Source organism: Cyrtonyx montezumae, unplaced genomic scaffold (assembly GCF_038088225.1).
Source record: "Cyrtonyx montezumae isolate F1298 unplaced genomic scaffold, pur_monq_1.0 scaffold_0, whole genome shotgun sequence".
Lineage (NCBI taxonomy): Eukaryota > Metazoa > Chordata > Aves > Galliformes > Odontophoridae > Cyrtonyx > Cyrtonyx montezumae.
This window is the reverse complement of record NW_027071824.1, coordinates 4,622,566-4,650,407: the sequence shown is the minus strand read 5'-3', so window position 1 is coordinate 4,650,407 and position 27,842 is coordinate 4,622,566. Positions and strand designations below refer to the sequence as shown.

Here is a 27,842-nt window from a genome sequence, read left to right as displayed (position 1 = left end):
TGATAAGGTTAGCTTGTTCTGCCTAAGAACTTTGATCTCCTTCCTGCCCCTGGCCTTTGTGCAGCTTTGTCTCCCTTTGTATAAATCACAGCCTGGTCTTTTCACTCCAATTTGAGAAGAATGTCAGGTATGTCTGCCTGTGTCAAATTGCCTGCATAGCCTTCACTGCTTTAAGGCACACACTGACAGTAGTCTCTGTGTGACAGAGCCTATGGTATCCGGTTTATCTCTGTCACTTCTAGGTAGAGACACCTTCTACAATGACCTTCTCAGCATACGTGACTGAAATTAGTATCTGCCCGGAATTTCAGTTAAGTTATTTGGGAATTTTTGATTCTCCTCATGATTCAGATGTATTCTTTAACTTCTATTTGCAATTACCTTATTTTCTAATCTCAAGACTATCCAAGTAATATTTGTTTCTACTTTGTTTTTGTTTTTCTTTGCTGACTTCTATTTTTCACACAAAAACAGTTTATGTTATTTTGCTTAGCAAAAACTGTGCTGTGAATGACGACTTCTTTCTAAGCAAACCTCCTTTCTGGTGAAGCAAAAGCTTTTAGAACTTATAAAGAGGCAGGTCACCAAGTCCACGCAGTGAAAATGCTGTCAGAGAAAATTGGATTTCCCACTGATCTGTTTGATGTGTCCACCCAATCCTTGGCAAAAACTGATTTCAATGACTATGTTGTGCAAAATGTAAGCTCGGATTATTCTTTCAGAAGTCTTTTTGTTTAGATGGCCCAAGAGGTGGCTAAAGCAAGAAGCAGAAGGACTGTGATTCTGGCCTTTGCTTCTACAGTGACTCGTACTATTAAGTCTCCCTGCGTGCCTCACCTCTCGAGACTGAGCAGTGGGAGAAACCATGCTGACAGTTCAGAGTACTGAGGAGAGTTTAAACAGTTCTCAGAAACTACAGGATGTCATATAGCACAGATTATCATTCAGATCTCCCAGCCTGCTCCTGAAAGGGGCTAGTTACTGAATGCAACCTCACAAAAATCTCGTTGTCTTATCACTGAGGCAGACTGCAAACGAATGGAGAGGAAACATGGAGATGTGAGCAGGACTTCATCTTGTCATAGCAAAGTTCTGGTTCCAGAGACATCTGGACTAAGCCTGGTTTTTGGATTTGTCTTCCATTCGAGAATAGATTCAAACCAATATCATTTGGTTGATTTAAGTAGTTTGGGTTTTGCTCTGTTGGTTTCCAGTGCAATTTCTTTAATTATTCCCTCAAAAAATATAGTTATTTGCATTTCATACACTGTACCTTGTAGCCACTTATAATCTTCAAGATCTCTATCCAGTGTTGTCATGCTTGGAGGCACAGATTAGCTCAGATTCATCTGGTATTTCAGATATGGCTTGGAAATGAGACAGAAACCACTACGTTAAGAGTCAGCTTCTTCCACGTGATACTAATACTACATAAAAAGAAATTACAGATGCTGAAACACTTCCATGACTTAATTGTTTTCTTCAGATACTTGCACTTAACCATCCTGAATCTACTTTATTCTAGGTCAATTGCATATGTGTTTGGCTATCGGAAATAGTTTAGTCCTGTAGCATGTGCAAATGGAGTGAAAGTCACAGAAATCATTCATGTATAATCCAGAGCTGAATACAGTATTCAAAGCTAAAAGAATTTTACCTTTAAAGTGTTCTTGATGGATTACCTGATTCTTCCTGTTCCAATAGTAGCTTATCTGATCCTTTCTCTGAAAAATGAATTCACATTATTAAAAATGAAATCACGTTATTAAATTACATTAGTGTGCATTGAGAGAGTACCAGTATCTGTTCTGACATTTTATATATTGACTGAAACTCTGAGAGGCAAGAATGTCATGATTAATAACAGTAATGTGGAAACTGAGAAACTGATAAGGTGAGGTTACAAAACATGAACAGTAAATGGCACAGGCCTAACAGAGCTGCTCTGTGATCGTGTGGGATGTGGGAAGGAAGGACATGAGGAGTTATTGTTCCCTGAAGTAAGTTTGGTTCACTTGGCTGTTTAATTTTTCTATCTAGTTTTACCAACCTACGTGGAGCAAAAACTACTGATAGTAAGAATTTATAATAATACCTAACCCAGAATTTCTTATTTATAGGTCTCAAAAATGCTTCAGAAAGGTAAATCAACAAGGATGCCCAAGTGTAGGCAACCCAGCAGGTTGGCAGGGCGGCCAGGATAGCCTGCAGCACTCACAAGGCTCAATCCAGAGGCCTGTCCTTTGGGCTGTGCGGCCTCTAACCACAAGAGCAAGGAAGGGTGATGTCAAGAGCGTGTTCCCGTCCACAGTCTGAAATAGCACGTCAAGTTGCATATAACTTAAACTGTTTTGTGTGGCATGTTTGGTTTTGTCAGCCTGCCAACGTTGGCCACTAAGAAAGAGCACAGAGTATCTTTTAGTGGAGGGTTTTTTAAAACAAGTTTTTTTTGTTTTGTTTTGTTTTAATTGCTATTTACACGTTCCACCCTTTGCCCTTTTTCAGCTGCAGGGAGATCTTGTTCTATTTTAAAAGCTAGGGCAGGAACTTGAGGCTAGAGACTGCGGCCAAATCAAACAGGAATCTCACCAACCTAATAGAAGGCTGGCTGATAATAAAGGCTGTCTTCCTAAGCCTTTAAAGTTCTGTTCTTCCAAATACATTCACTTATCTGAAGCCTCTGGCTTCCCATGAGAGGGTATAAACATCTCCCTATGCAGCAGGGTACCCTTTGACATTAAGAGGAAAATACAACTCATGATAAGTTGAAGAGTCTTTTATGTCTAATCTCAGTAAGCATTCAGAGGCTGTGAATGTGTTTTTATCCTGAGTTGCTGGGGTTTGTTTTGTTGTTGGTTTTGTTTTTTTTTTTTGGCTGGGAACACATTTTGCATGGAGTTTTATTGCATCCCTCTGTCAGTGCAGTACTTGTTTGGTCAGGACTTGTGTGTTTACTTGGCATCTTCAATATGTATGGCTTCAATCATTTTTCATCTTCGATTGTATGGCTTCCATGCAGCCAATTTGCTAATATTTTAAGGCCCTGACTAATGAGGCTTGAGAGTGAATGTTTTCATATTTTAACATTGTACCTTACTCACAAGAGCAAGGTTTGTTGTTTAATTTTTTTCACTGTCAGTAGTTTCAATTTTGTCAATTCACTGCTATTCCTAACTAGAGTGATTTAAATAAGTGGAAAACTTTTAAATCTTTTCATAGGTGTTAAGAGGCTGCCAGTGAGCAGCTCATAGGAAGCCCAGCTCACTCTCATAAAAGTGCACGAGCTCATCCATGTGATTGCTGAGTCCTTGCACTCCTGCTGCAGTAATGATTGACTCCTCCAGGAGTGCTGGGCTTTGGTGTGCACTCCTGGACCTGTTCACAGCTCCTTGCACCTTCCCAGCAGAACCAGAGCTAGTGGGGTGCTGGTTTGGGAGGTAACAAGGACATTTCAGCATCACATTTACTCCTGTGACGGAGCAGAACTGGAAGATTCTTGAAAACTCTCCTTTAGGACAAGGAGTAGTGGCCTCACATTGTGCCAAGGGAGGTTCAGGTTGGATATCTTCTCAGAAGCAGTGATGCACTGGCTCAGGCTGCCCAGGGAGGTGGTGGAGTTACCATCTTTGGAGAGGTTCAAGAAACATGTGAGTGTGGCACTGAGGGACATGGTCAGTGGGGATAGGTTGTTGGTTGAATGTGATGATATTGGAGGTCTTAATGATTCTGATTCTGTCATGAAGTGTAAGAGTCCCCCGCTACCTCCCTTCCACACCAGGCATTCCCCGTGTTCCAGTTACCTTACAGCTACATTTACTTTCTTCAAAAGAAAGAATTCCCTTGAGGCTCGTGACACAAACTTGTTTTTAGATAAAGAGCATGTATTCAACCACTGTAATTAACCTCCAGTTTTAAAACCTCTGTTTTCGGATCAGCTCCCTGCAGGCTCATTTTTCTGTTTGCAGGAATGCAGGAGTGATGCGCAGATGGTCTGTCAGGATACTTCACCTATTCATTAAGTTTGATTAGGTAGCATTTGCACTTTGCCATTTACAAATGTGACACTTTCTGATATAATTAGTGTTACTCCAATCAGAATAAATGGCTATTTCATTACTTTTAAGAGGGTCATTAAAGTGCCATTCCTGTCTTATGCCTCTGAAGCTGACAATGGTACCTGCACTCTCCCTTTTGCAAAGTCAGATCTAGTTTCAGGAGGCAAATGGAGAATGTATTGCATCAGGGCAGATGTTGCTCATGGCTCCTGCTGAGAGTGGTTCCTGGGCAGTTGATTTTCCCATGTGCTTGATGCTCTGGTTTACTGACAGAACTATTTGCTAAGGCACCTTTTGAAGAAATTCCCAAAGGCATTAAAAACCTGGGAAGTATTTAAAATACATATGGATAATCTTCTGTTACTGTATTATCTTCTGTTCCTGTTAGAACTGTGAAAGTGTGTGGTTGTTACAAGGAAAACACACAGACTGTAACTTATCAGGAGCAGTCCTCAGTTCTTTGTTTTCCCCACATTTATCCACAAGGATAAATATCCCTCTCTCCAGGGGTCATGCTGCTTGCTTGTAACCTGGGTGTAGCAGCTTTTTGTATTTCTCAAAAACGCCTTGCAATTCCTGAATGATTTGATAGTGCAATGCTATAAACACCATTTTCTGAGAATAAAGAGCAGATTTCTGGCCCACATCAGAAAAACTGTGATTCTAATTTTGGGAAGGGACAGGGATTTTTTTGAGAGGGAGAGCCCTGAGTCACTGTTGTGGACACTTTCTGGTAAATTCTCCTTTTGGATGTGGAATTCTTGGACAGCTGCATGCTTAAAAAATGCTTAAGGCCACATCTGCAGGAGAGTCATCCTGATAAGTTTGGATATTGTAAGTAAGAAGCAGTACTGAGGTTGAGATCATCTAGTTGTCCTCATGAAGATCTAATGTTATTTTTAAATTTCTCAAGAAGGGCAAAGATTTAAGAAAACAAAGTTCATACTACTTTATATCTTGCTGTGGGATTAATCTACTCAAGATGTAGTAGAAATGGCTTTTCCTGAAACGAAAAGATTAATGGAACTCCCAGGGTAGCTTTCTATTGATGAAAGTATGTCAAATCTTAGATTGCTAAAAATGTGTAAAAACACACATACCCAACAGCAAATAAGCCACTGCCAACAAAAATTCACACATTTATTTCTCTCTACATCTTTTTGTGTTTCACTAGATTTCTTCAATTTTCAAGTTTTTTCTTTTCTTTTTTATCTGCCTTATCGTCTCTGGTTTTCATTTTACCACAACTTCTCCTCCCCACTTCATCCAGGTTATAACCATCAAGATATTTCTCTGGCTCTCATCTCAAATGACTCATCAAAGCCAAAGCAGCCATTAATCAATCACCATCTTACTGATAGCTTTATTTCTAGTAGCATCTTTGTACTGAGGAAAAGTTATCTAAAGATGTTCTTCCCATCCTCTTCAAAGTCAGTGGATAATCGTGGAGGTGAGCTGCAACTGATATCCCCTGCGACCTCTATCCAGTGAGTAGATCAAAATATACAGAATAGTGAAAGAATACAAGTGGGAGACAGATAGGAGGGGTTTGTCCTTTTAGGTACGTTGTGTTAATTCAACAAGTGTTATTAATGCTTGTATATTGGAGCTGTAAAGGTGAGGGTCTGGCCAAAGGTTCACAGGTTCAGACAGGATGTACTGTTTTGTCATGCCATGCCAGTGAAATACAGTCAACAGGATATGGAAGGGACTCCAACCTGAGTGTAAGAGCTACCAAAGGGTCACTGGAAGTTCCTTACATTCACGAAGTACAGATTCCTCTAGAGAAGCACTTCTTCAACTTCTTCCTTCAATCTCAGGCAAAGGGGTAAAGCAAAGGTCAGAGAGCAGTATGTTATTTAATTGAGAAAGTCAGTGTTCTGAGGTCATCTGAGTAGCAACAGAACCTGTAGCATGGCAGAAGGAAGAGGGAGGCTTTGCAAGGAGAGTGACTGCAGTGCTTCTGCAAAATGTAGGGCTTTTTGGTGGCTTTCATCCCTACTATTTTATCTCATGCATGTTAAGTATGGGCCAGTTTCTTGATGAAGAAACTCCCAGTATGGAGAACAGACACAAGGAATACTCCCTTCCTCTGGAAGTTGAGAACAACCCAGCTGTAGTGGGTATCTTCTAATATCAGAACTGTATCACAGATGCTGGCATAGTGGAGCTGTGCAGAGGAAGTGTGAATAGGCTTTGTATCTACGTACTTTATAGAGCTGCCGTGTGAGTGGGACAGTCCCCTGATGTGCCAACAGTGCAGTGTGCACCTCATGGTTGGCTGCTGCAGCCTGGCTCCTGTCTCTCTGCAGGGATGAGCTGGTGGATGACTGGATCAGTCTTCCCAAAATGATTTTCTACAGCCACTCTCAAGCATTTTATAGGCCTTCTTCATCTCATAGCTCACAGGTAGCTCACTCCTCTCCTTCAAAGTCTATGGTACATGTTCAGACTGCACACGTGTCCTGGTGTGGAAAGAGTCACGCTGCCAAATCCTCTAAATGTTGTAAAATTCCAAGACCCAGTCCAAGTCTCTTAAAATAGCACATGTCTGAGCAAACTTCCTGGGGCTTTTTAAACAGCCTTCTGATGTGTGTGTTGGGGTATGAATGGAACTGCGGATTGCTGGAGTGTCAAGGGGGTAAATGTGTATATACCCAAATGGGAATATTATGAATGAGTCTCTTCAGAGAAGAACACTGATGAAAAGGACACTGTTAGCAAAAACGACCACAGAAGTACGAGCAAATACTCGGAAGGAAGAACACCCAGGGGGAAGCGGGTTCCCACTTTCTGGTGAACTACATTATTTTCTTTTCAGCAGTCATACTAAATAGGAGAGATTTTCCAGTTTTAGCAAAAAAAAAAAAAACACCCTGAAATAATGTCTGTCCTCAGTGAAGGGCCTTCAGGGCATGATGGTAAGTGCCAGAGAAATGTACTTCCATGGCAGTAGGACGGCAGAGCTCTCTTAATAGGAAGTAAATTTTTAAAAAGTTATGCTTTCATCTGTCATTATGGGATTGAAAAGCCACACCATTTTAGACGTTTTTACCATTTCAGTCCTCTGAAAATAGGTGGCTGTGCTAGACTCCCCCTGGAAAAGATGAGTAAATATGGCAATGAAGACAGATTCATTCAAAATTTAATTGGTCACCTTCATTTCAGGTTATCAGCTTCTCATACTGTTCCCTACCTTTCATTTAGTCCTTGTATCTGCAGTGTGAACAGATGGGGAGTTGTGCTCTCTGTAGTAACGTAGCTGCCACGAGCTTCAGTTCCAGTTTTCTTGTAGGTGTTGGTAGTTTCTTTGCTTTTACTTAGCTAGCTTCAGCTTTCAGATCAGATCTTTTGCAACCTGTCTTTTCTTTCGTGAGGTATCGTTTCCATTTTCATCCAGGATCCAGGCAAGGAGAACTGCATAAAAATGGGAAACAGGGCAGAAAGCTAACCAGGCTTTTCTAAAGCCTGCATCAGGTTTCAGAAGGGAAAAAAAAAAAAGAATAATAAATTATTTTGCTTTTCACATTCTGTCTTTCCCAGCTAGAATCTGTTCCATCAAGTTAGTGGGCATGGTGATAATGGGTTGACGACTGGAATAGATGATCTTAGTGGTCTCTTCCAACCTTAATGATTCTATGTAATCAGATTCCTTGCTGCTCTTGATAAAGAACTGTAAAGCCAGAAATGAGTGAAATTCAGCTTGCTTTTTTTTTTTTTTAATTTAAACCAACATAATTTGGTTGATTACAGTAGTTTGGTTTTTGTTCTTTTTGTTGGTTTCCAGTGTGATTTCTTTAATTATTCCCCCAAAAAGTGTAGTTATTTACATTTCATACATTGTACCTTGCAGCCACTTATAATTTTCAAGATCTCTATCCAGTGTTGTCATGCTTGGAGGTACAGATTAGCTCAAATTCATCTGGTGTTTCAGATATGGCTTGGAAATGAGTTGCTGCCTACTCCTTGTTCTTGGTGGAGTGTCCTTGAAGAGTACCAAGGGATCTTGGTAAAGGCACCATGTGTTTTGGAGTTCTCTTTACTCCACAGGAGCTTCTATTTCTCCTTGTGGCATGGGTTGTGCTAGAGGCAGCACTGGCTGCTACAGCTACAGCTAGATGTTGGGCTGGCATCTTCTTACCAAGTCAGGCCTCTGGCAGGACAGACATATTCCAGGCTTCAGAGAAAGGGCTTTGATGACTCTGTGAGCTTTCTCAGAACTCTGGGTAATCAGTGTGGCGGATGTATCTGGGTAAATGTTTTGTAGATCTTTTGTAGTTCTTATTCATGGCACACCCATTCCTGCCATGCAGTGTGCGTGACTCGCAGCACAGGATGGTCCTTTCCTGGGTGGGTGCAAATCCATTTGCAACAAAAAATAGTCCAGGAATTCTTGTCAACATAGAACTAGGGAGATAACAAAAAAGAGTCACAAAGCCCTCAAAGTTTGGAATTAAAGAAGCTAATGCTGAGACCTGCTTCCAATAAGAGCAATTGGAATGTGCTCACTGTGCAGTTTGTTGTTTTGTATGAGGATTCTCTGCTTGCTCCACTGCTCTCCACGCAGGCTTGAAGCAGTATGATAACACTGTTATGCTCTGGAAGCTTGCAAAAAGCAAGTATACAGGTGATCGACCAAGTGCAGTGACTGCTCATTAATCTCTTACTGCAAGAGGCTGGTGAACTGGTAAAGATTAAGATACTCTAAACAGCAGTGTAGCATTTGAGGCACATGAAATAGAATTAAGACTTTGTGATAATTACTGATATATACATACTATGTAATTATTATTATCATTGAAAGTCCTGACTTCCTTTCTTTGAACATCATGTCTAAACAGGAAAAAGCTAACCTTCCTGTTTGGAGAATTGTTAGTTTCAGAAGGAATATATTTTTCTCCCTTACTTGCAGTTTTCAAAGATTTTATTTTTAATACAAATGGAAAAGACAAACAATAGGCTATCTGAAAGGAAGGAAAACCGCACGTCTGGAGCAAACATAGTCTGCTATGAATAGATAGTCTTTGCTCTATGAAATAATTCATGACATCTATATTCTGAATTTTGCGTATTGGGAAAGGAAATGTAGACTTATTTTCGGCAGTAGCTGAAATGTATGCACACAGCACAGAAAGCACAAGGGTAAGGTTAGAAAGGAAAGAGATCCCCATTTCAATCTCTGTGCAAGAGAGAATCACTCAGGAGTTGGGTTGGCCCAATTGTAGTGCCTAGATACGATACCAGACTGAATAGGAAGTCTGAATTTAACATTTCTGCTATGTCCTTGGCATGCAGTGTCTCTGTGGTTGGTGTCTGTGTTTGCAGTTGCCTTCTGGGCAAACCTCAGCTCCTAAACTTTGCTCTTCTATGTTCTGTTGAAGGAAATACCAGTGCAGCAGCATCTGCAGTTCTGTTCCACTCTATGGAATCTTGATGGCTGCCAGAAGCAGCACAGTGAAACTGAAGACCAGGATGCTCAGCTCATCTTTACAGAAGATGAAATAGAATACAGATAACTAAAAGCTGTTTATGAAAAAGTACTTGTACCCCAAAGCAGAACATGATCTTTGTCATCACAAAAGTGTCTGTACCTTCCTGGAGACTGCCATGCAGTCTAATGGATGTGTCACCAACAGAGGCTTTGTAAGAACTACTGATGTAAATTAGTCTGTGTGGGAAGTCTTCATATTGTTATTTCTCCTTCAGGTTATTTCATTTCAGTCAGGGCCATATTTTTGTTTAGCTTATTTATCAGTGACAACTACAAAACTTTGAACAGTTGAATTACATATGTGGTGCAAGGCCACCACCCAAATAGGGCTGGAAAGACAGTCTGTGTTGTCTTCACCATCTTACTAAAGTTGTTCCTTCCTTACTCAAGGCCTGACTAATTTACTCACATTTCCTATTTAAGTGGAAGTGTTGAAATACTCGGATTATTTCTTAAAGCATTGGCTCTTGTATCCATGGCTGCATGAATTTCCACCTCATGGTCACAGAGAAAGTGTAAAGATGTGGTCTTACAGTGTCAAATAACAAACACTTATCATTGTTTTGTAATCTGTTTTTTTTTTTGTTTTTTTTTTTTTGTATGTTTGTTTGTTTGTTAATATACCAGTCTTCTGATTTTGAATGACTTACTTAACACAACTGCAGGCTTGCTGTTGGCAACATTATATAGTACAATGAAACTTTACAAGTATTTGCTAGTGCTAGTCCTCCTTAATCTGCTTGATTAATGAGAGAATTCTGTTTGATCTTGTTTGCAGACTCAGACATTAGATCTTGTTCCTTCTCTTGTCTTTGCTTGCTTCCAATTTCCACTTGGAATGGAATGGGAGTCCCCTCTTGAAGACAAGATGCTTAGGCTGCCTTGTTTGCCCTTCCTAACTTTGGTGATCAACCAGAGATCCATATGTGCTGCTCCTGCTTCATTTGCAGTGTTTTCACCACTCATTCCTGCCACTCAGTTGTGTATCATTCTTCATCTGTAAGTACTTTGCCAGGTATGGGTCTTGCTTTGTGATTTAACTGGACTGCTGAAATTCACAGTTCTAGCAAGAAGAGAACACATTAAAAGCCATTGTAAAATAATCAGTACCATATGAAATTGAGAAGGTGGGATACAATAATCTGAAACCCAGATGGTCTCTGGCAGTGAGAAGTAGAAGAGCTGTCATGCTGAGGAAGGCCCAAAGTCGGCAAATGAGCTGGGATAATGATGTAGCATAAGAAAGGCTACGTGATTCTGAGTAACACATGCATAAGTGTCCCACTTGAGAGAGTGAACTCTGTAGTCTTACCTGTGCTACCAGAGAGATTATATAGTTGCTGGATTTAGATCAATGACAGTTAATAAGTGTAAATTAAGAAGGTGATAGCTCTAGCAGCATGATGAACCATCTCCCCTGAGGAGGGTTAGCACAGGGAATAGCAAATGTTAACTGGACAATGCTTTGATGAGCCCACTCCGTGTAGATGGGAAGGGGAGCAGAACCCTGTCTTAACGTATGTGACATAATTATCGTGCAAAATGTGAAATCGTAAGTTGGTCGTGTTATAGGTGGGTTTTGTTATCCTATGTAGAAATATGTTTGTGGAACTTGGGTTCTGGTGCTGAGTGCACGTAGACTTTGGACTCTGGCAGCTTTGCTAGCTGTAGCTCTTGAACCACAGCGGCTGCTTGACCTGTTAATGTTTATAATAGACATTGCAGTGGTGGAAGCAAGGTATTAATATAAAGTATCTCAGCTGATACCATGTGGCACTGAGTCACTGTCCTCTGAATATTTGCCATGGTGCTGCTGCAAATACATTCACCAGCTTCCATCCTAATAGCTTGTTTTAGAGACAGTGTCACACTTCACACCCTATTCTGGACACTCTCCAACAAGTTAATGTCTTCTACTGAGGAAGGTGAGTAAAACTGATGAGAGTATCCTTAACTGAAGAACCATAAAATTCTAATAGAGCAGTAATGTTCCCAGTGAGCCTAAAGGAAATCTGATCAATAGTTACGAGGTTGGGGCTCAATTTATGGCCCTAATTCATCAAGCATAGTCGTTCTCCATTTTTGTACAGGATGCTTTTGCAATTTCTGCTGAGCAGAGCAGTATAAAGTCTGCATAAGCCCTTTCTCAACAGTTCCCCTGGCTTCGTTATTTAGGAAGAGATGACTCCATGGCGGTGGTGATCAGAGTCCTGTGATCTATTTGAAGTCAATTTTTTAGTCTATAGGACAAAAAAATTGGAAGACTGCACTTGTTCTCAGTCTCAGGCTTGGAGTAGTTTCACAATGAATAAAAAAGAAAGTTATTTCAGATTTCCTTGAAGTTTCACAGTGGAGTTATGCCTACAAACCGCTCCACAATCAGGAATGGTTCAGTAACATTTTCTCCAAAAATCCCTCGGCTGCAATTGCCAGCCCCTTGGAGCAGAATTTGCAGAGCAGACAGGGGCTGGGCTACCTCTGTTTTTATGACACCTCTGTGGTATAAGGATGTTTTTTCAGCTGCTCCTTACAGTTGTGATCCCCTTACACTTCCAAAATGGTATATAAGGGTGGAGGCACGCAATGAAATTTCATCCAAAGTCTTCATTACCTTTATGTAAAAAAAAGTCAGACCTGTTCAAAGTCTGAAGCACATGCAAGTTTTATCTAGCTGCCTCCCACCCGTGGCAAAGGCAGTATAGAGGATTTCAAACAGTGGCAAAGTCTTTGATTAAAGCCATCTCAGCAATGTTGATATCTACTTGCATTCGATAGTTCTTGCATATGTTAGCTGAATTAAGTTTTAAGTATCTGAAATTAGAGGAGTGTCTTGTAAGTATAGAGTAAGGACCAAACAGGAGAGGGCTTTCTTTTAGTATGATGAAAAATGTTATGTGACAGCCATTGAGATGTAATTTAAGTATGCTTTCAGAATTGTCATGTCTTACACCATGTGCAGATGCCTCAGCTAACAGCCTAGACCTGCTATGATCTTGATTGTACCCTCATTCCTGCTTTGGCTGCCTGTCAGCAATGCTTCATGATGTTAAATACTCTCTGACATAACCTCTGACTTAAAAGAATGCCTTTAAATATTTGCGCTGGCCGGGGGAAAAAAAATAGTTTGACATTTTTAGAGACCTGAAAGAAAGGCACAGAGATGGCTTCACTAACAGCCTGCAAGGTCTCTGGGAAACGGGGGCTGCCGCTTCTCTTTCTGACCTTCTGCAGCGGCCCTTTGCCCGTAATGTCAGTGGCTGCAGTGGACAGAGGCAGGAAAGCCCTCGCTGTTCCTTGAGCCAACAGCGACACCCAGGGCTTCCTGAGCACAGCCCGGTCCCTCTGTCAATTCCTCTGCCCCATGCAAACTTTACTTTTCTGCTCATTCTGTTCTGAAGTGGATTGTATCTTCTTATTTCTATGAAAATAGTTAAGATTGTTGTTTTTGTTTGCAGCTCAGGTCAAGACAGCCAGTTTATAAACCCATCTGTTCCTGCATTTTCACTACAGAGAAGAACTCACCCAGCCCATCCTGGAATTACTTTGGTAAGCTTTTGTTGAATACATGTATAAAACCACTTCAACAATACACTCAAGGAATACATGGCATTCAAAATAAAGGGTGCAGGTTTTATTACAGTTCATGACTGTCACGATTGAGATAGAGTTAATTTTCTTTGTAGAGGTTCATACATTGTTGTGTTTTGTTGAAAATAGCAGTGATAACACTCTGATGTTTTGCTTTTGCTTAGCAGTGCTTGCATGGAGCCAAGGATGTTTCATTGCCTTGTGTTGTCCTGCCTGCAGAGGACAGCACCAGGACAGCTGAAGGAGTCTGGCCTCAGGGATGTCCCCTACCACATGGCGTCAGGCTCAGCAAGGAAGCCTGAGGTAAAGCAGGGGAAGGAGAGGATGTTCAGAACGTATTTGTCTTCCCAATACATCAGTACATGTGATGAGCCCTTCTTTCCTGGAAGTGGGTGAACATCTGCTTAGCCGACAGGAAGTAGTAAATTCATTTCTTGTTTTGCTTTGCTTGCACATGCGGTTTCTGTTCGACCCAGTAACCTGTCTCTATCTGTCTCAACCCATGAGTTCTCACACGTCTTTTACCTTTGATTCTTTCCCTCATCCTATGTGGTGAGGCTAAGCAAGCAGCTGCACGGTGCTGAATGCAGTAAAGTAATCCGTATGTTCCACCCACAGAATGTGAAAGCTGCCTGGCAGTGCCTTGATGGCTGTGGAGGTAGTTTCTTGTTTGGCTTTCAGGCTTGCTTCAGATCTGAGGGGGATTCCTCTTTCTCTGTGAAGGTTGGAAAGCAGCTCAACTGAGTGACCAACTGAAACAGCAGCAAATGAAGCAGCCCAATGACTGTAGCTTCACCACCAAGCAGGAGAGCTGAAGAGGAGAAAGGAATGAAGTTCAAAGCTTGTGCATTGCAGTTGAGAATGTGAGCCTAGCTGGGTGGAGAACAAATGGAATTTATATAGCACCATTTTAAAGCATAAAGGTATAAGGCACTCCCACACAGTACAATGGACTCTTTCTGAAAAGAATTAAAAAAAAAAAAAAAGGGCATCCTCCTGTCACTGAAACAGAGACCTGAAAGTATGTAGCACTCTAAAAAGCAATAGTAAGTTGTGTGATGCAGAGCATCCAAAACATGATGCATTTGTCATTCATTTAATTCTTCTGAAAATGAGTGCCATTGTCCATAAAATAATTCCACTTTGATTCCAATTCTACTTGCTGCTTGCTTTCAAGTTGTTTCCAAGTTTAGTAGGAGTTAAAGTGAAAGTTATCTCTCTACCTGCTTTTTCAGGGAAAGATGAAGCAAATCTGCTTTGTCCTGCCACGGCACAGTTAAAACAGAAAGTACTGAGAAAGCTGGTGACCCATCAACTGTCAGTGTGAGACTGTTGCTATAGTCTGCAGCTCTATACTGCTGACATTCCTTTGCACTTTTTCTTCCTTCAGAATTTGGCAAGAAAGGTTATCTAAAAACCAGTCAATGTCTTGATAATCTTCAGGCCAACGTAGATACCGACTCCTTTGTAAAAATATTCGAATTGGTTTGTGTTTCATCAGTTGATATAGAGAAAGTGACCCAACTACTACCATAATGAGAACCTCTTTCAAATCACTGAAGTACCTGCTCTGGGCAAAATTAAAGGCTTCTACGCACCACCCGTCTTTGAGAAACTGCCTGGTCACGACACAAATTGTTTTCCTGCTCTTCCAAATAGCATCACGAATATTGTCGATATGTTCTTCCCCAGGCAAGAAATCACGTTCCTCAAAGCACAAGGTAAACCTGTTTTTATCAAAATATTGTGAATCCAGGTGCTTCAGCAAAGAATTCTGGACCCATTCGAAGTCATTCTTGCTGTAGCACAAATACGCATCATACATATATTCGTTTGTAGCTGCTGCTGGTGGACGGCTTCCTATCAAAGTTTTGGTGATGGTCTTATACCATACAAAACAAATGCCACGACAACGAGTAAAAATGATGGCTGACATCAGAAACGTGAGAAAAGTGACAGATGTGAAAATGAATACTGAGAACCTGAGTGTCTGCTGGAGTTCATCTTCATCGCAATCATCATATGTCAGAAGTGACACTGGTACACCTGCTAATGCAGGTGGGTGTACACAGTACCTGTCAGACTCTGAGCCAGCTAGGGTTACATTGGTTTCATTTAGCCACACTAGTAGGCTTTTTAAAGCACAATCACAGACATACTTGTTATGTGTTATATCCAGAATACTCAAAGTCATAAAGACTTCAGGCTCAGGGGAAAAAAGCTGGTTTCCAGACAAATTTAGGTTTATTAGACTTTGTGGAAAAACCCCAGGAGAGAGGTGAGACAACAGGTTGGAAGCTAGATTAAGTACTTTTAGAGAAGTCAGACCACTAAAAATCTCCTGTGGAAGAACACTAAGGTAGTTGTTGTTCAGGAGTAGAACCTGAAGTTTAGACAGTGTCCTGAACACATCCAAGCATAAACCTCTCTCCCATACAAGCTGTAACATGTTTTCTCCTAGATCCATATAAAGCAACTGGTTATTTTCTATAACATTAACATGTTTCACACAGTAAGAGAAACGATTCTGTTTTAAGAAGAGATACTGCATGTCTGGAACTTGGAAAAGAACATACAGGTCACCCAGATTTGCAAGCCAGTTTCTCTCTAAATCAATGTGTGTTGCTGCTATTGCTGTGTGAGCTACAGACATCAGCTTATTGTCAGCTAAAAAGGCAGAAGTCAGGTGTGGAAAGGAAGGGAGTTTCTTAATGGCATTGTCTCTGAGATCAATTATTTTCAGAGTTGCTAAGTTACTGAAAGATTTTTCACCAATCATCCCAATGTGATTTTGCTGTAAATCAATATACAGTACATTGTGTAGCCCCTCAAAAGTATAATCATACAACTCTCCTAAAAGGTTACTGGAGAGATTGAGAAGTTTTAGGTTTTCCAAGCCAAAAAATGCTTGTTTCTGGATTTGATTTACCTTGTTTTTGAAAAGGTTTAGAAATTCCAGATTACCGAGGTTTTTAAAGATTAAAGAATTGAGAGAGAAAATGAATCCTCTGGAAATATCAAGCAAATTAAGATCACTTCTTGCTAGTCCCACAAATGTATCCTTATCTGGATTTTTTAAGTTATCAAAGCCAAATCCTGAGCCCATTGTATGAGAGCGAAACGTTAAATAATTGATTTGAGTCCCCTTAATAGCTGAACAGAAATACTGCACTGTCTCTGTGCTCCAGCCATTCTCACTAACGTCCAGTGTATTAAATGTAATATTTCTGAAAGGATTTGGGCATTTGGCCCAGACCATTTTATCTGTCTTATACAAAGTGTTAGACCTGAGGCTAAAAAATGAAAAGCGTTTTCCTTGGAAACTGGTAAGATTACTTGCACACAGGTTGGATATCTTGTTGAATTTCAGGTCCACAGCTTTCAAGATGGTTAGATTATAAAATAAAGGGTGTGGATTAAGTTTCGTGATTTGATTTCCTGAAAGATCCAATTCTTCTAATGAGCTCAAATCTTGAAAGTAACGCTCCTCCAGAATGGAATCCCCAAGGTTGTTCTGAAACAGACGGAGTACGGTCAAACGTTGCAAACCTACGAAAGAATCCAGATCCAACAGAAGAATGCTATTGAATCCCAGGTCCAAGACACGAAGGTTTGGCAGGTTCCTGAAAGCTTCTTTTCCTATATAAAGAGGAAAGACATGTTGTGTTCCAATCTCCAGCAAGAACAAATCCTCCAGCAGTGGAAATGAAGTTGCAGTCACTTGTCTGATGTAGTTGTAAGTTAGAAAAAGTTTTGCAGTGTCCTTTGGCACAGGTGGAACACCTGTGAGGTTGCAGGAATTATACATGGAGACTTGGGCTTCTGAATAACAGCTTCTAGATGCACATGTATCTCCAGCTAGTGATATTCCAAAGACAATTATCAGCTGGTGATGTAACATCATGGATCTGCATGAAAGAAATTAAAATATTAATTGTTGTAGAATAAAAGACTAATGTCATGCTTAAAATGACATTAGGATAAATCTCCCAAATCCCTTTCTCAGGAGTCTTCAAGGTATCACCTCATTGTCTGACTGCTCAAAATACAGATCTCAAAGAGAGATGAATTCCCAAGACGTGAAAAGTAAGATGTATAGCAGTAGGGTTAAGATCAGCACCAGAACTCTACTGGTTAAGTATGAAAATCATGGTCTAGCTATCCAATCTGCATCACGGAAGTAACAACACTGGTATATTAGCTTTATTCCTTAACTGGTTATCCAAAAAAGTTTAAGCAGTATGGATTACCCAAGTACAACTGCAGTCACCCAGTGATCACAACAGTGCAGGCCAGTGCTGCTCTCTTCAGCTCTCTCCCCACGCTGGCTATGATGCTACTTGGAATTTAGATTGTTGTAGCACAGTAGTGCCTAACAGCCATGGATTTTTAAAAGGGAGACTTGACTGTGACTCTGACATTAGCCCCACAATGTGAAATAGTTCCTGAAAGAGTAGTCAAACCATTTTTATTATAGGCAGCAGCAATGCTAACAGTGAAGGAAAAGAGAAATGTGGTAGCCTGAAACAGTGCTGCAAGATATAAAAAACTACATCTGCTGAACTGGAAATTGCTAAGCTATAAAAAAAAGGTACACAGCATAATTTATGCACCTGACTGATTAATCCAATTTATTCCTACTCTGGATTTTGCATGCATTATGCCATCTGTCTGCCTGTCTCTCTCTCTGGCACAAACCTCTCCAAAACAAGGAAAGTCTTTTTTTACTGAGCACGATGTAGGGTATAGCAAATTATTAGCACCAAAGTAGTTGTTTCTGTACTGTAGGTAGAAAAAACATCACCACCAGAGTTAATTAAGACTGCAACCATCTGTCTCTCCTTTTTAAACAACATTCATTGAAATGATTGACTGACTGACAACTCAGTGTAAGGTTTTTGGTGACCTCCAGCAGTCTGCTTAAAAATTGCTAAGTGTAAATCCTGGTGGAACCAAACCCTCTGATGGCCACCTAACAGCTACAAGGTACATCTGTTTCAGAGAGGAAAAGAGTCGGGCTTTAAGCTGGTAATTAAAAAGAGGTAAATTCCATTAATTATTATGATTTAGGCACATGGCTCCTTTAAAGCACAAGAACAGAATTCTATGCAGAATTTAGGACTTGAACTAAAATCTTTTATGCTTGTTGCTGTCATATAAAGTGCACAGACTCTGGGGAAACTATAAAGTATGTCAGCAGAAAATAGTCTGATATTCACATTTCAAATACCAAACAAAAGACCAAGCATTGTTTTACAGACTGATAAGTAGAAATTACTACGTAGATTATTATAGTACGATCAAGTCTCATTAATTCTGACACAGTCTCACAGAACCTAACACTTCTGTCAAAGTTCTCAAAGTCATTATACTAAAATCCTAGCTTGCAAGCAACTAGTCATTGTGATTACTAAGATGAGTCTGCAAATTTCTACCCTAAGGGCTCAAAGATCAAGTAGGAAAAAAACACTCATTTTTAACCCTCTCACTTTTTATCGTCATTAAGGCACTTAAGAGATTTCATTGTTTGGGACAAGACCTGTGAATGTGACAGAGATTATGACTTCAGGATGGAGTGCTAAATACCAAAGTCCTGGCATTCGAATTTTATTCACATTTTGTCTCAGTAAGGAATTCAGGATTTGCTCCAAAGGAGAAAGGAACTGATAGTACCTGAGAGTAGATATTGCAGTGGTGTCTGTGTCTCAGCTCAGCACAACTTAGGACACCCACATATAATGCCTGAAGTACGGCTGAAGAGGGGTCCTAGACTGTGACCTTTTTATGTATATGAGCCAGGAAAGAAGTTAGGACAACAGCTGTCCCAAGAGAGTCACAAAGAAATTGTCGTTCCCCTTTCTATGCCCCCCCCAAAATGCTCTGCAGTACACAGAAGTAAATAATGGCTTATCTGCTCTATTTTTGCTGATGTCTGAGAATGTTCACTTACTTGCTTTTAAAGAGAGTGATACAAAAGGGAAATTTCCATTTCAGAAGTGGTATTGAGTCACAGTCATTAGCATCCTTACTCTCCTCAGCAGCTTCCTCTGCTTCCACCACACAGTCCTAGGTCAGAAATAAACCAGCACGTGAGTTCACCTGATGTGTACTTAGGAGAATGATCAGCTGACTTCAGTGCAATGGTTCTGAATTGTCAGCTTTGGAGAACGAAACAGCAGAGGTGCTGGCTACCTGGACAGGCTCTACAGGAGACCACTCATACAATTACCACAACATTTAGATAGTTAAAAGATTTTTATCAGTAACATATTGTAGTGACCATGATAGCCTCCTGTGAAGAGTTTCCTGAGATGATGACTCGCTAACTTTACCAAAACATCCAGGCCATTTTCTGTAGGTCAGGGAATCACAGGTGAGCAGTGTGCAATGGTACCAACATCTTTTGATATGTGCCTGAGAATCTCACCTGTGATTGCTGCAAGTCTGCAGAGGGAAAGAGGGAATAAACCTGAATCCTACTTCAACTGGGAAGGTATTTTTTACTTTCACTTCACGTCTAAAGGTCTTGCAATATGGAAAGCAGGATGTAAGATCTCCCTTGCTGTTATCCTGATGTCTTTCTGTGAAACACCACTAGCTGTCATAGACACCACAAAAGCTTGCAAGGGAAAGAGAAGAAAAATATAGGTTCAAACAATGTCAGCATGTATTTCTTGCCTGTAAACTTAATGCATAGAGGCTAGTCCTCTTCTTTCCCTTCCATACCCAAAAGAGACAAAGACTATTTAATCATCTGTTGAGATTTTTTCATCCATAATGAGATGGTTTGTATAAAAAAATTACACTGATTTAGCATAAAATTAATCTGTACACTGATTGCACCATCGGTCTACAGTTTTGCTTATGAATGTCTACAAAATACATTTAATCCAAGTTCTACACATACATATCCAGAGCCAGGCTAACTGAACAGAGACTGCTTTATACTCATTTAACCACAACTACCGAGTTTGCAACACATTCTATGAAGAAGTTTCTAGACAGACTGGAGCCATCCCTCTTCTTTCTGGCAAATTCTAAGACTTGATTTAATTCTCTGGTTTAAAATCTAATCAAGAGATGTTTCTGTGTAGATAATCATATCATTTCAAATGTTACATTTCTGATTTTTAGATACAATACATTCTTTTGAACTTCTGTCCTGCCAATGCTCTTGCATTGTTGTTTGCACAGTAGCCAAGCTTCATCAGGAGAGGTATAATATACTGTTACCTGATATACATACATGTTAATAGCCTTGTGGTTAAAGCAGTTCCTTTAGTAGATACAGCCTGAAGCTTCTCAGACTAAGGAAGGCTAAGAACCCAATTCCTCTGCTTTCTTAATCGTCTGCCTGACTGGGTCACAGTATCAGAGGTCTCTCCTTCCCATGGTCAACTTGAAATAGTCCATGAATAGTGCACACTGCTCTTGATTCATAGCTGCAGCTCTGTCAGAGATGCTCCATGAAGGTTCCCCAGAGGATTCCTACCTGCAGCTCTGATTAAAGCATGGCCTCCTTTTCACGCTGACTTCCAGAAGGTCTGCAATTGCTGTGCAGGGCTCCTCACCCTGGGCTGTTCTTGTGCAGTGGCCTGCACGCACTGGCAGCAGCAGAACGTGGTGGGGCTGTGTAGGTTGATGGCTGAAAGAAGGGCATATGGATCAGATTTTGAGGACTATTTAAATTCTATAGAAATTCACCTGAATAGACTAGTGTGTTTTTCTCAGTCATTCATCAATTCTTGGGTCCCTCACTGCCACAAAATTGAAGAAGCATCCCTTTCCTGTTATCCCTGTATGCCCATAACCACATCATGATTCTGTAGAGAATAGTGAGTCATTTTTACTTTTTGGAGAAAGTGCAGATCAAGGAAAGTACCCTTATCTCAAATGTCACATGTTTTTCTTCACTCATGGAATCACTTACTTATGGACATCCTTCTAAGGGGCTGGTTATACACACTGACTGAAGGGCTATCTGTATTAGGTATTTGGTAAAATTTGGAAAAAAAAAAAACAACAAAGACCTTCACAAAGCACTCTTGCCAGCTGACAAGGAGTGCGTTTATAGCATTTATCTAGGTCATAACAAGGATCTTAAAAGACACAGCACCAACAGTAAGCCTTTGTTCTCAGACTGGCCACATAAAGGGCAGCGAGAATATGCTGTTGTGAGAATATGTATCACTGCTGTTGTCCTATTAGATCAGATCTACTTTCGGAAACAAAAATAAGGCTCCACACTTTTCCCCTGGCTCTAAGCCATCGTAATATATGCACGTGGGCTTGTAAAAAGCTGTGCAGTGTAAACAAACTGCTCACGTGGGGCCCCTCTAGCCAATTACAATCTAAATTTTAAAAATAATAAAAATATCAGATGATTAATGAATGTGCCCTTCCAACCTCCTTAGCTTCTCCCTTAAGCTGCTAGGATGCTTAATCCAAATACAGCATTTTCCCACTTAAAATCAGAGAGAGTGCTATAAGACAAGTGAGTACTGAAGCAGCTCCTTTCATGGATGGGGACCTAAGGCAATAAGGCATTACGTCACCTGACAGAGCACAAGTGCCATGAAAAACAGCCACTGGCTTGGGTAACAAGAAACTACATATTGCATGTAATTATCTAGTTCCTGTTCATCACTTAGATTCATTTTTATATGCCCTTAGATCATACGATGAGATGCAGACATACACACTTCAAAAACCATGATTACTCTTCTGTTATTACAGCTCTTTTAAACAACGTGGGCTCCAGAAGGCTGGGGAAACAAATCTGAATGTATAGACAGAAAAGCAGGCTGGCACTGCTTGGGAGGGAGATACTCAAAGCAGGGCCAGGCACAGAGAAAGTGCTGTAGCCCCAGACTCCAGCCTCTGACACTGCTTGGAGTATGTCTCCAGCAGCAGCTGCAGGAGTGAACCACTCCTATGGTTGTTTCCCAGTGGGGACGCCTATTCAAAGCTGCACAAATCAGCTGCACTCAGGTGTTCTTGCCTCACACCCTGAATCCAGGAATGCTGGCTCCTTTTTCTCTGAAAATTAATACATGATGCCTACCTGGTCTAGGCTAGAAGACGCTCAAGGGAAATCAAGTAGCTTTTGTTTTGGACTGTTTTTTTTTTTATTTTATTTTCACAAAATGAATTTAGCCCAGGGACAAAAGGGCCTTTTTTTTTTCTTTTTGGTGCTTTCACAGCAATTAGAAGCAGACAAGTTTAAAACTCTCACCTGAGAAAGATCAAAGAGATCATAGGAAGTAAATATCAAGAATGATACCTCAGTTGGAGGTTGTTTTCTGACCTGGGAGAGACCAGCTCTCAGATATTTGACAGAAAATCCTGAGGAAGGAGGGGAGAAAGAAAAAACCACAGGGACAGGGGCTGATTGCAGGTAACAAAGAAATATTTGCTTTTGCAAGAATGTTTTCTGCACGTTTTTTAAAATAAGCTGCAAATATAGCAGAGAGACAGGCAACTTCAGTGAAATCAGAAACCTGCTCCACTCTTTCCTTCAAGCATTGAAATGCTACTTCCTGAATTCCTTTGCAACAGGATTAGAATAAACTTTAGGTTAGCTCTAACTTGCCGTTGGAGATGCAAATATGTGGGAACTGTATTTGTGAGCATAGATGAAAGAAGCCTGTACCGTAGAAGCCGTTGTGCACAGGAGGTGTAATCAAGTGATGAAGGCAGAAAAGCAGTTGGCCTGCCTGGAACAGTCACTGCACCAGGTGGCTGGTAAGCCTCCCGTAAATGCAGTGCCAAGCCCTCCTGTGTCTACAGATAGCCACTGAAGCACTGGATCTTTTGCACTCATGAAGCTCCTACAAGTTCTTGCGTGATAACAGTGCTTCAGAAAGAAGATGAAGAGTTGCAAAAAGCTCATCACCAATTAGGAGGAAGACATGTCTAACGTGCCCTCAGGCAGACAGCCGAGCTCTGCCATGACCTGGATGGATGCTCCCTGCAGTAAGTCATGGAATTAAAGGTGCATGGGAACGACAGATGGTTGTGCTTTGAAACAAAGCAGCAGACACTGCTGCATTTGGACACAGTCTTGGACACGGTCTGAGCTAGAAGTATGCTTACACCAAAACAGTCACGTGATGTAGCCACATTTACATGTGGACTAACCGGGCATACACAAAACAGGTACAAAAAAAAAGGAACAGAGAACTCCTCTGATATCCAGACAGGGCCTCATCAAGTCCTGCCTAGGATGCCTGCATATCTCTTAGGAATTTTACACCTTGAATACCTCATTTTTTCCCCCAAAAAATGACTGTAAGCATCACAGAATCATTCATGTTGGAAACGACCGCTAAGACCATCACGTACAACATCCTCCCCGTGTCCACTGACCACGTGCCTCAGTGCCACATCCACACAGTTCTTGAACACCTCCAGGGACAGTGCCTCCACCACCTCCCTGCGCAGCCCGTGCCGCTGCCTCACCTCCTTCTGAGAAGAAACGTTTCCTAATGTCCCACTTGAAGTTCCTCTGGTAGCTTTGTCAGCCGGGGGGGGGGGGGAGAAAAGTGCTTTAAAAACAGGTGAAGCGCAACCCAGGTGACAAAATCTCCCACAGGGTGGATATCAGTTTTCAGCTCAGAGGGGGGGAGGCTGAAGAGGGAAGGAGCAGCTCGGCACCTGAGCAAGCCCAGGCTGCAAAGGACCATGTGATTGCAAGAAAGCAAGCACCTGGGCAGCGGGTCAGGCGCGTGGCACCTGATCCTGATCCGACCGGTCGGACCTGCCCGGCCGCCCGGGAAGCAGAAGTTGAAGGACCACGGGAGCACCCGGCACTTCCACCCCGCATCGCTGCAGAACGAAGCCCACCACCGCGCCCAGAGAAGCGGAGCACAGAGGTAAGCACGCAACACGGGGAACACGCGCGCTCAGTTCCCCGCGGCGCCCGCACTCACCTCCCCGGCCCCGCGGCGGCACGGCCGGCTACGACGGCCCCGAGCGGTCACGGCGGGGGCCGCGCCTCTCGGGAACGCCCGTCGCCCGCCCCGTTTCTCCTCCCACACGCGGCGGAGAGCCGTGCGGGGCTCACGCGGGCTGCGGCTGCCGAGGGCTCTCCGGGGCGATCGGCACGGCAGCGGTTAGGCGGTGCCTCCAGGGGGCGGCCTTCCCGCTGCGCCCGGGATGTGGTGGAGCACCGCGCGGTGGCGGACGCGGCTGCAGTGGTAGTGCAGCCCCGGCGGATAAGCGAGCTCTGGGTGTGAAAATGCGTGGCTGACTTGCTGTTGTCGGCAGCTCGGGGTGCAGAGGGGGGGATCCGGCCGCCTCACAACGAGCAGGGTCATCCGTACGCGGTGACCCCGCCAATTCATCTCGGTCTAAACAATGTAGGAACGGTGTTTGCTGCTCGGTGCTTGAGTTTTCATACTGGTAGGGACGTCTCCGGAGGAGGCTGGGAAGGGGAACTGATAGCAGCCTCCCAGCGCATGCAGAAGGCCCACAGGAAAGCTGGGGAGGGACCTTTTATAGGGGCATGTAGTGACAAGACAAGGGGAAATGGCTTTGAACTGGAAGACGATTAATTTTAGACTAGATATCACTGTGAAAGTGGTGAGACACTGGAACAGGTTGCCCAGAGAGGCTGTGGATATCCCTTCCCTGGAGGCATTCAAGGCCAGGCTGGACAGGGCTGTGAGCAACCTGCTCTAGAGGGAGGTGTCCCTGCCTATAGCAGGGGGCTGGAACTAGGTGATCTTAAAGGTCCCTTCTCTGCCCCCTTCTCACCTTGGCCAGGGCCACACTGCCCTCTCAGTAAATAATTTCTTCCTAACATCTAACCTAAGTCTCCCCTCTGTTAGTTTATAGCCATTTACTCTTGTCCTTTCCCTATCAGATCATACAAAAACTTGATTCTTTTCATGCTCCCTTTAGGGCCACAATGAGGTCTCCTTGGAGCCTTCTCCAGTGTGAACAAGACCCACTCCTTCAGCATTTCTTTGCAAGTGGTGACAGTAACAGTCAGCAGTAGAATGGAGGCATGTTTCACCCCAGTTTGCACATATCTCACCTCGTGTCTTGTGCAGATACTTCACTTTCCGTTCCTTTATTGTAGTTTGTTGATACAAAGGGGTTTTTGTTTCTTTGTTTTTGTACCCTGTTCACACAGACATCTAATTGCTCATCCATGTACATAAAAGGCTGAGATATTTCATTCTAAGGTTACTGAAGCAAGCCTAGAACCCAGAGAGAGCTTAGGTGACGTGTTAGGTGGTATCAAATTGTGAATAAAAACTTTGTAAGCGTCTAAGGTAGCAGGGAAGCATGAATCCTTCCATAGCTTTAGTTTTTGAGCATCTTTCATGTAAAATAATTTGCACTTTTCAGCACAGAAGCTCTCTCAGGGTGACACAGCATTCTTGTTAACCACACCATTACAGGAATGGCTTTTGTGAAAGTTCTTGTCAAGTTCTGGTCAGAAGTTCAACCTATAACTTTCCTAGTTTGGTGCACTGAGTTTGATTTCTCTAAACTATGCTCACACATTGCTATTAAAAGTGAAATCTTGGTTCTGGATTGAATCCTTTCTGTTCAATTATTAAAAACCTCTGAGTTTAAAATGTGTAAATCACAGGGCTGTATCATAGATGCTGATATATTTGGCTCCTGGGCTCTTGTAACTGAAAGAAAAGAAACCACTACTCAGCAGCCTGTTTCTTCCTTATAGTCCCCGACACACGTACACCATATTTTCCACAGCACTGTGCTGACATCTTTAAATGCCTTCTTACACAGAGGAAGCAATACAATTCCAACTGATGCAGAGCATGTTGTGTTTTGATTACAAAAAGAACACCTACACAACCATCTCATGTTGTCTGCCGCTTGCAAGAAATGATGGAAACCAAAACAAAAGTTGTCTTCCTGCCACTGTGTTTATGCAAAGAGGTGAAGTACACATCTTATATGAAAGTTCAGTTCTAAAAGGCCAATATGAGAGTTAGTGGCTTTTGCAACAAACAGTCATTTGTTTCATATTTTGGTAAGGACTTCAACAGGTTAATAGGGTGTTTACTGTCACAGTTTATTACCAGCTATGATGTCTTCTATACTTGTGCTTGTAACGTTTCCAGTGCGTACCGCTCCATTTTCAACGTGCTCATAAAATATATTAATAATCTACAATCTTTATAAGCTCCCTTAAAATGCAACCAGGATATAATCTTCACTGAAATAAGATCCAAACACATGCTTTCCGTTGTATTTAATGGAGTGGATTTAATACTGAAAAAATGTGCTTGCAGCTAAAGAACAGGCCCTTGCGTGTGCTCCCTGCGCAAATGACGTTTGCCAGCCATAATGAACTCAAGCTATGAAATTCTAAGCCACAGAAGGTTATCTATGGCAAATGACTAATGCTTTCTAAATTGAGGCCTATAACTGCACTCTAGTGATTAATGCATTAACTTACTGCTTTCTTGTATGTAAGTCTCAAATCAAATGTATTTCTTATTGCACCTCCGGGCTCTCCAATAACGTACAATAAGCAGGTGAAATACATGATCATTGCTCCCAGTTTTCTGCTAAAGCACGTTTCTACCCACAAAAGATCAACACTATAATGAAGTCATTATTTCTGGAGACATGAGTTTACATGTCTTGCATAGCTAATGAGATCAGGCCTCTTTACCTTGAGTCTCAGTTAGAATTATCATGCTAAATATCAAGAATTATTTGGGATTTGTTTTTCCCACCTGGATTTCACAACAAACAGGCAAATCTGGGATCTTAATAAACAGCGAGCTTTAAAAAAAAATTAAATTAAAAAAAAAGGCCAAGCTCTGGGCTGTTTAGAGGATTCATGTCTTAGAAAGATTTTATCAAAGCAATGAACATAACAGTTTGGCCTCAGAACGGACAGAATAAGAGAAGATACATTTCTACATGTTGAATGATAATTATTCTCCCTTTGTGCATAAGAAGGATCTAAAATGGGCCTCTACAACTGATATTTTTCTGCAGTAGGTAGTGTCAGTTTTGAGCTAGATGTGTGTAGGTGAGCTCCATTCTTCCTGAGCTTGAAGGCTTCGGAGAGGCAGTCTTTGTGCTCCTGCCTTTATAGCCTTGGCTACCATCGAGTTCAATTAGAAGTGGGATTATGTTAATATGAGCAAAGAAAAGACAGATCAGCAAAGTTTGATCAATTTATGAAAGCACTCTACCAGTCTTGACGTTAGAATAACTCAACATACTACAGCTTAAAAAATCCAGTATTTTAACACTCGCTTCAAAATGGAAGATGGTTATCAGACTGAAGTTTCATCTATTGAAATTAGTGTGGTCAGATCTTGTTAAGGCAGCTTAGAGCTATACTTACCATACTTGGAATTCTGAAAGATAAGGCAAAAGTACACCAAAGGACAGAATTTTAGGTACAATTCTGGTACAGTTTAGGTACATATGGTTGGTTGTAACAGAAAAATGTGCTCCCATGCTCAAAGCTGCAGGTGTAGCCTGCAGACTATATAGCCCCAAACTGTCTTAATTCCATACCTATATGGAGCACGCTCCTGTTTTTGGTGTTGCTGCTGGGGCAGACAGAGCTGCAGTTTCCTTCACCTCCATGGCCATGCAGAGCATATCTTCATTCAGTCAACACCCACCAGCCAGGCATTATCCTATCTCCCCTATTCTGCTAAAAAAAGCTGACCTGAGCTTAAAGCTGGACTGTGGTATAC

The 27,842-nt window shown here is 41.7% G+C and overlaps 1 protein-coding gene across 1 annotated transcript; it reads right to left on the bottom strand.

Moving 5' to 3' along the window:
* Positions 1-13,451: 13,451 nt before the first annotated feature.
* TLR5 (toll like receptor 5) lies at positions 13,452-19,185 on the bottom strand. Its single transcript, XM_065738497.1, has 2 exons — positions 19,085-19,185; positions 13,452-17,042 (listed from the first exon to the last, which is right to left on the bottom strand). Exon 2 carries the CDS (start codon positions 17,036-17,038, stop codon positions 14,453-14,455), a length of 2,586 nt encoding a protein of 861 aa, XP_065594569.1. The 5' UTR covers positions 17,039-17,042; positions 19,085-19,185; the 3' UTR covers positions 13,452-14,452.
* Between the last annotated feature and the right edge of the window lie 8,657 nt (positions 19,186-27,842).

Coding starts and splice junctions, on each gene's coding strand:
- TLR5 (XM_065738497.1), bottom strand. CDS start 17,038: ATGATGTTACATCACCAGCTGATAATTGTCTTTGGAATATCACTAGCT.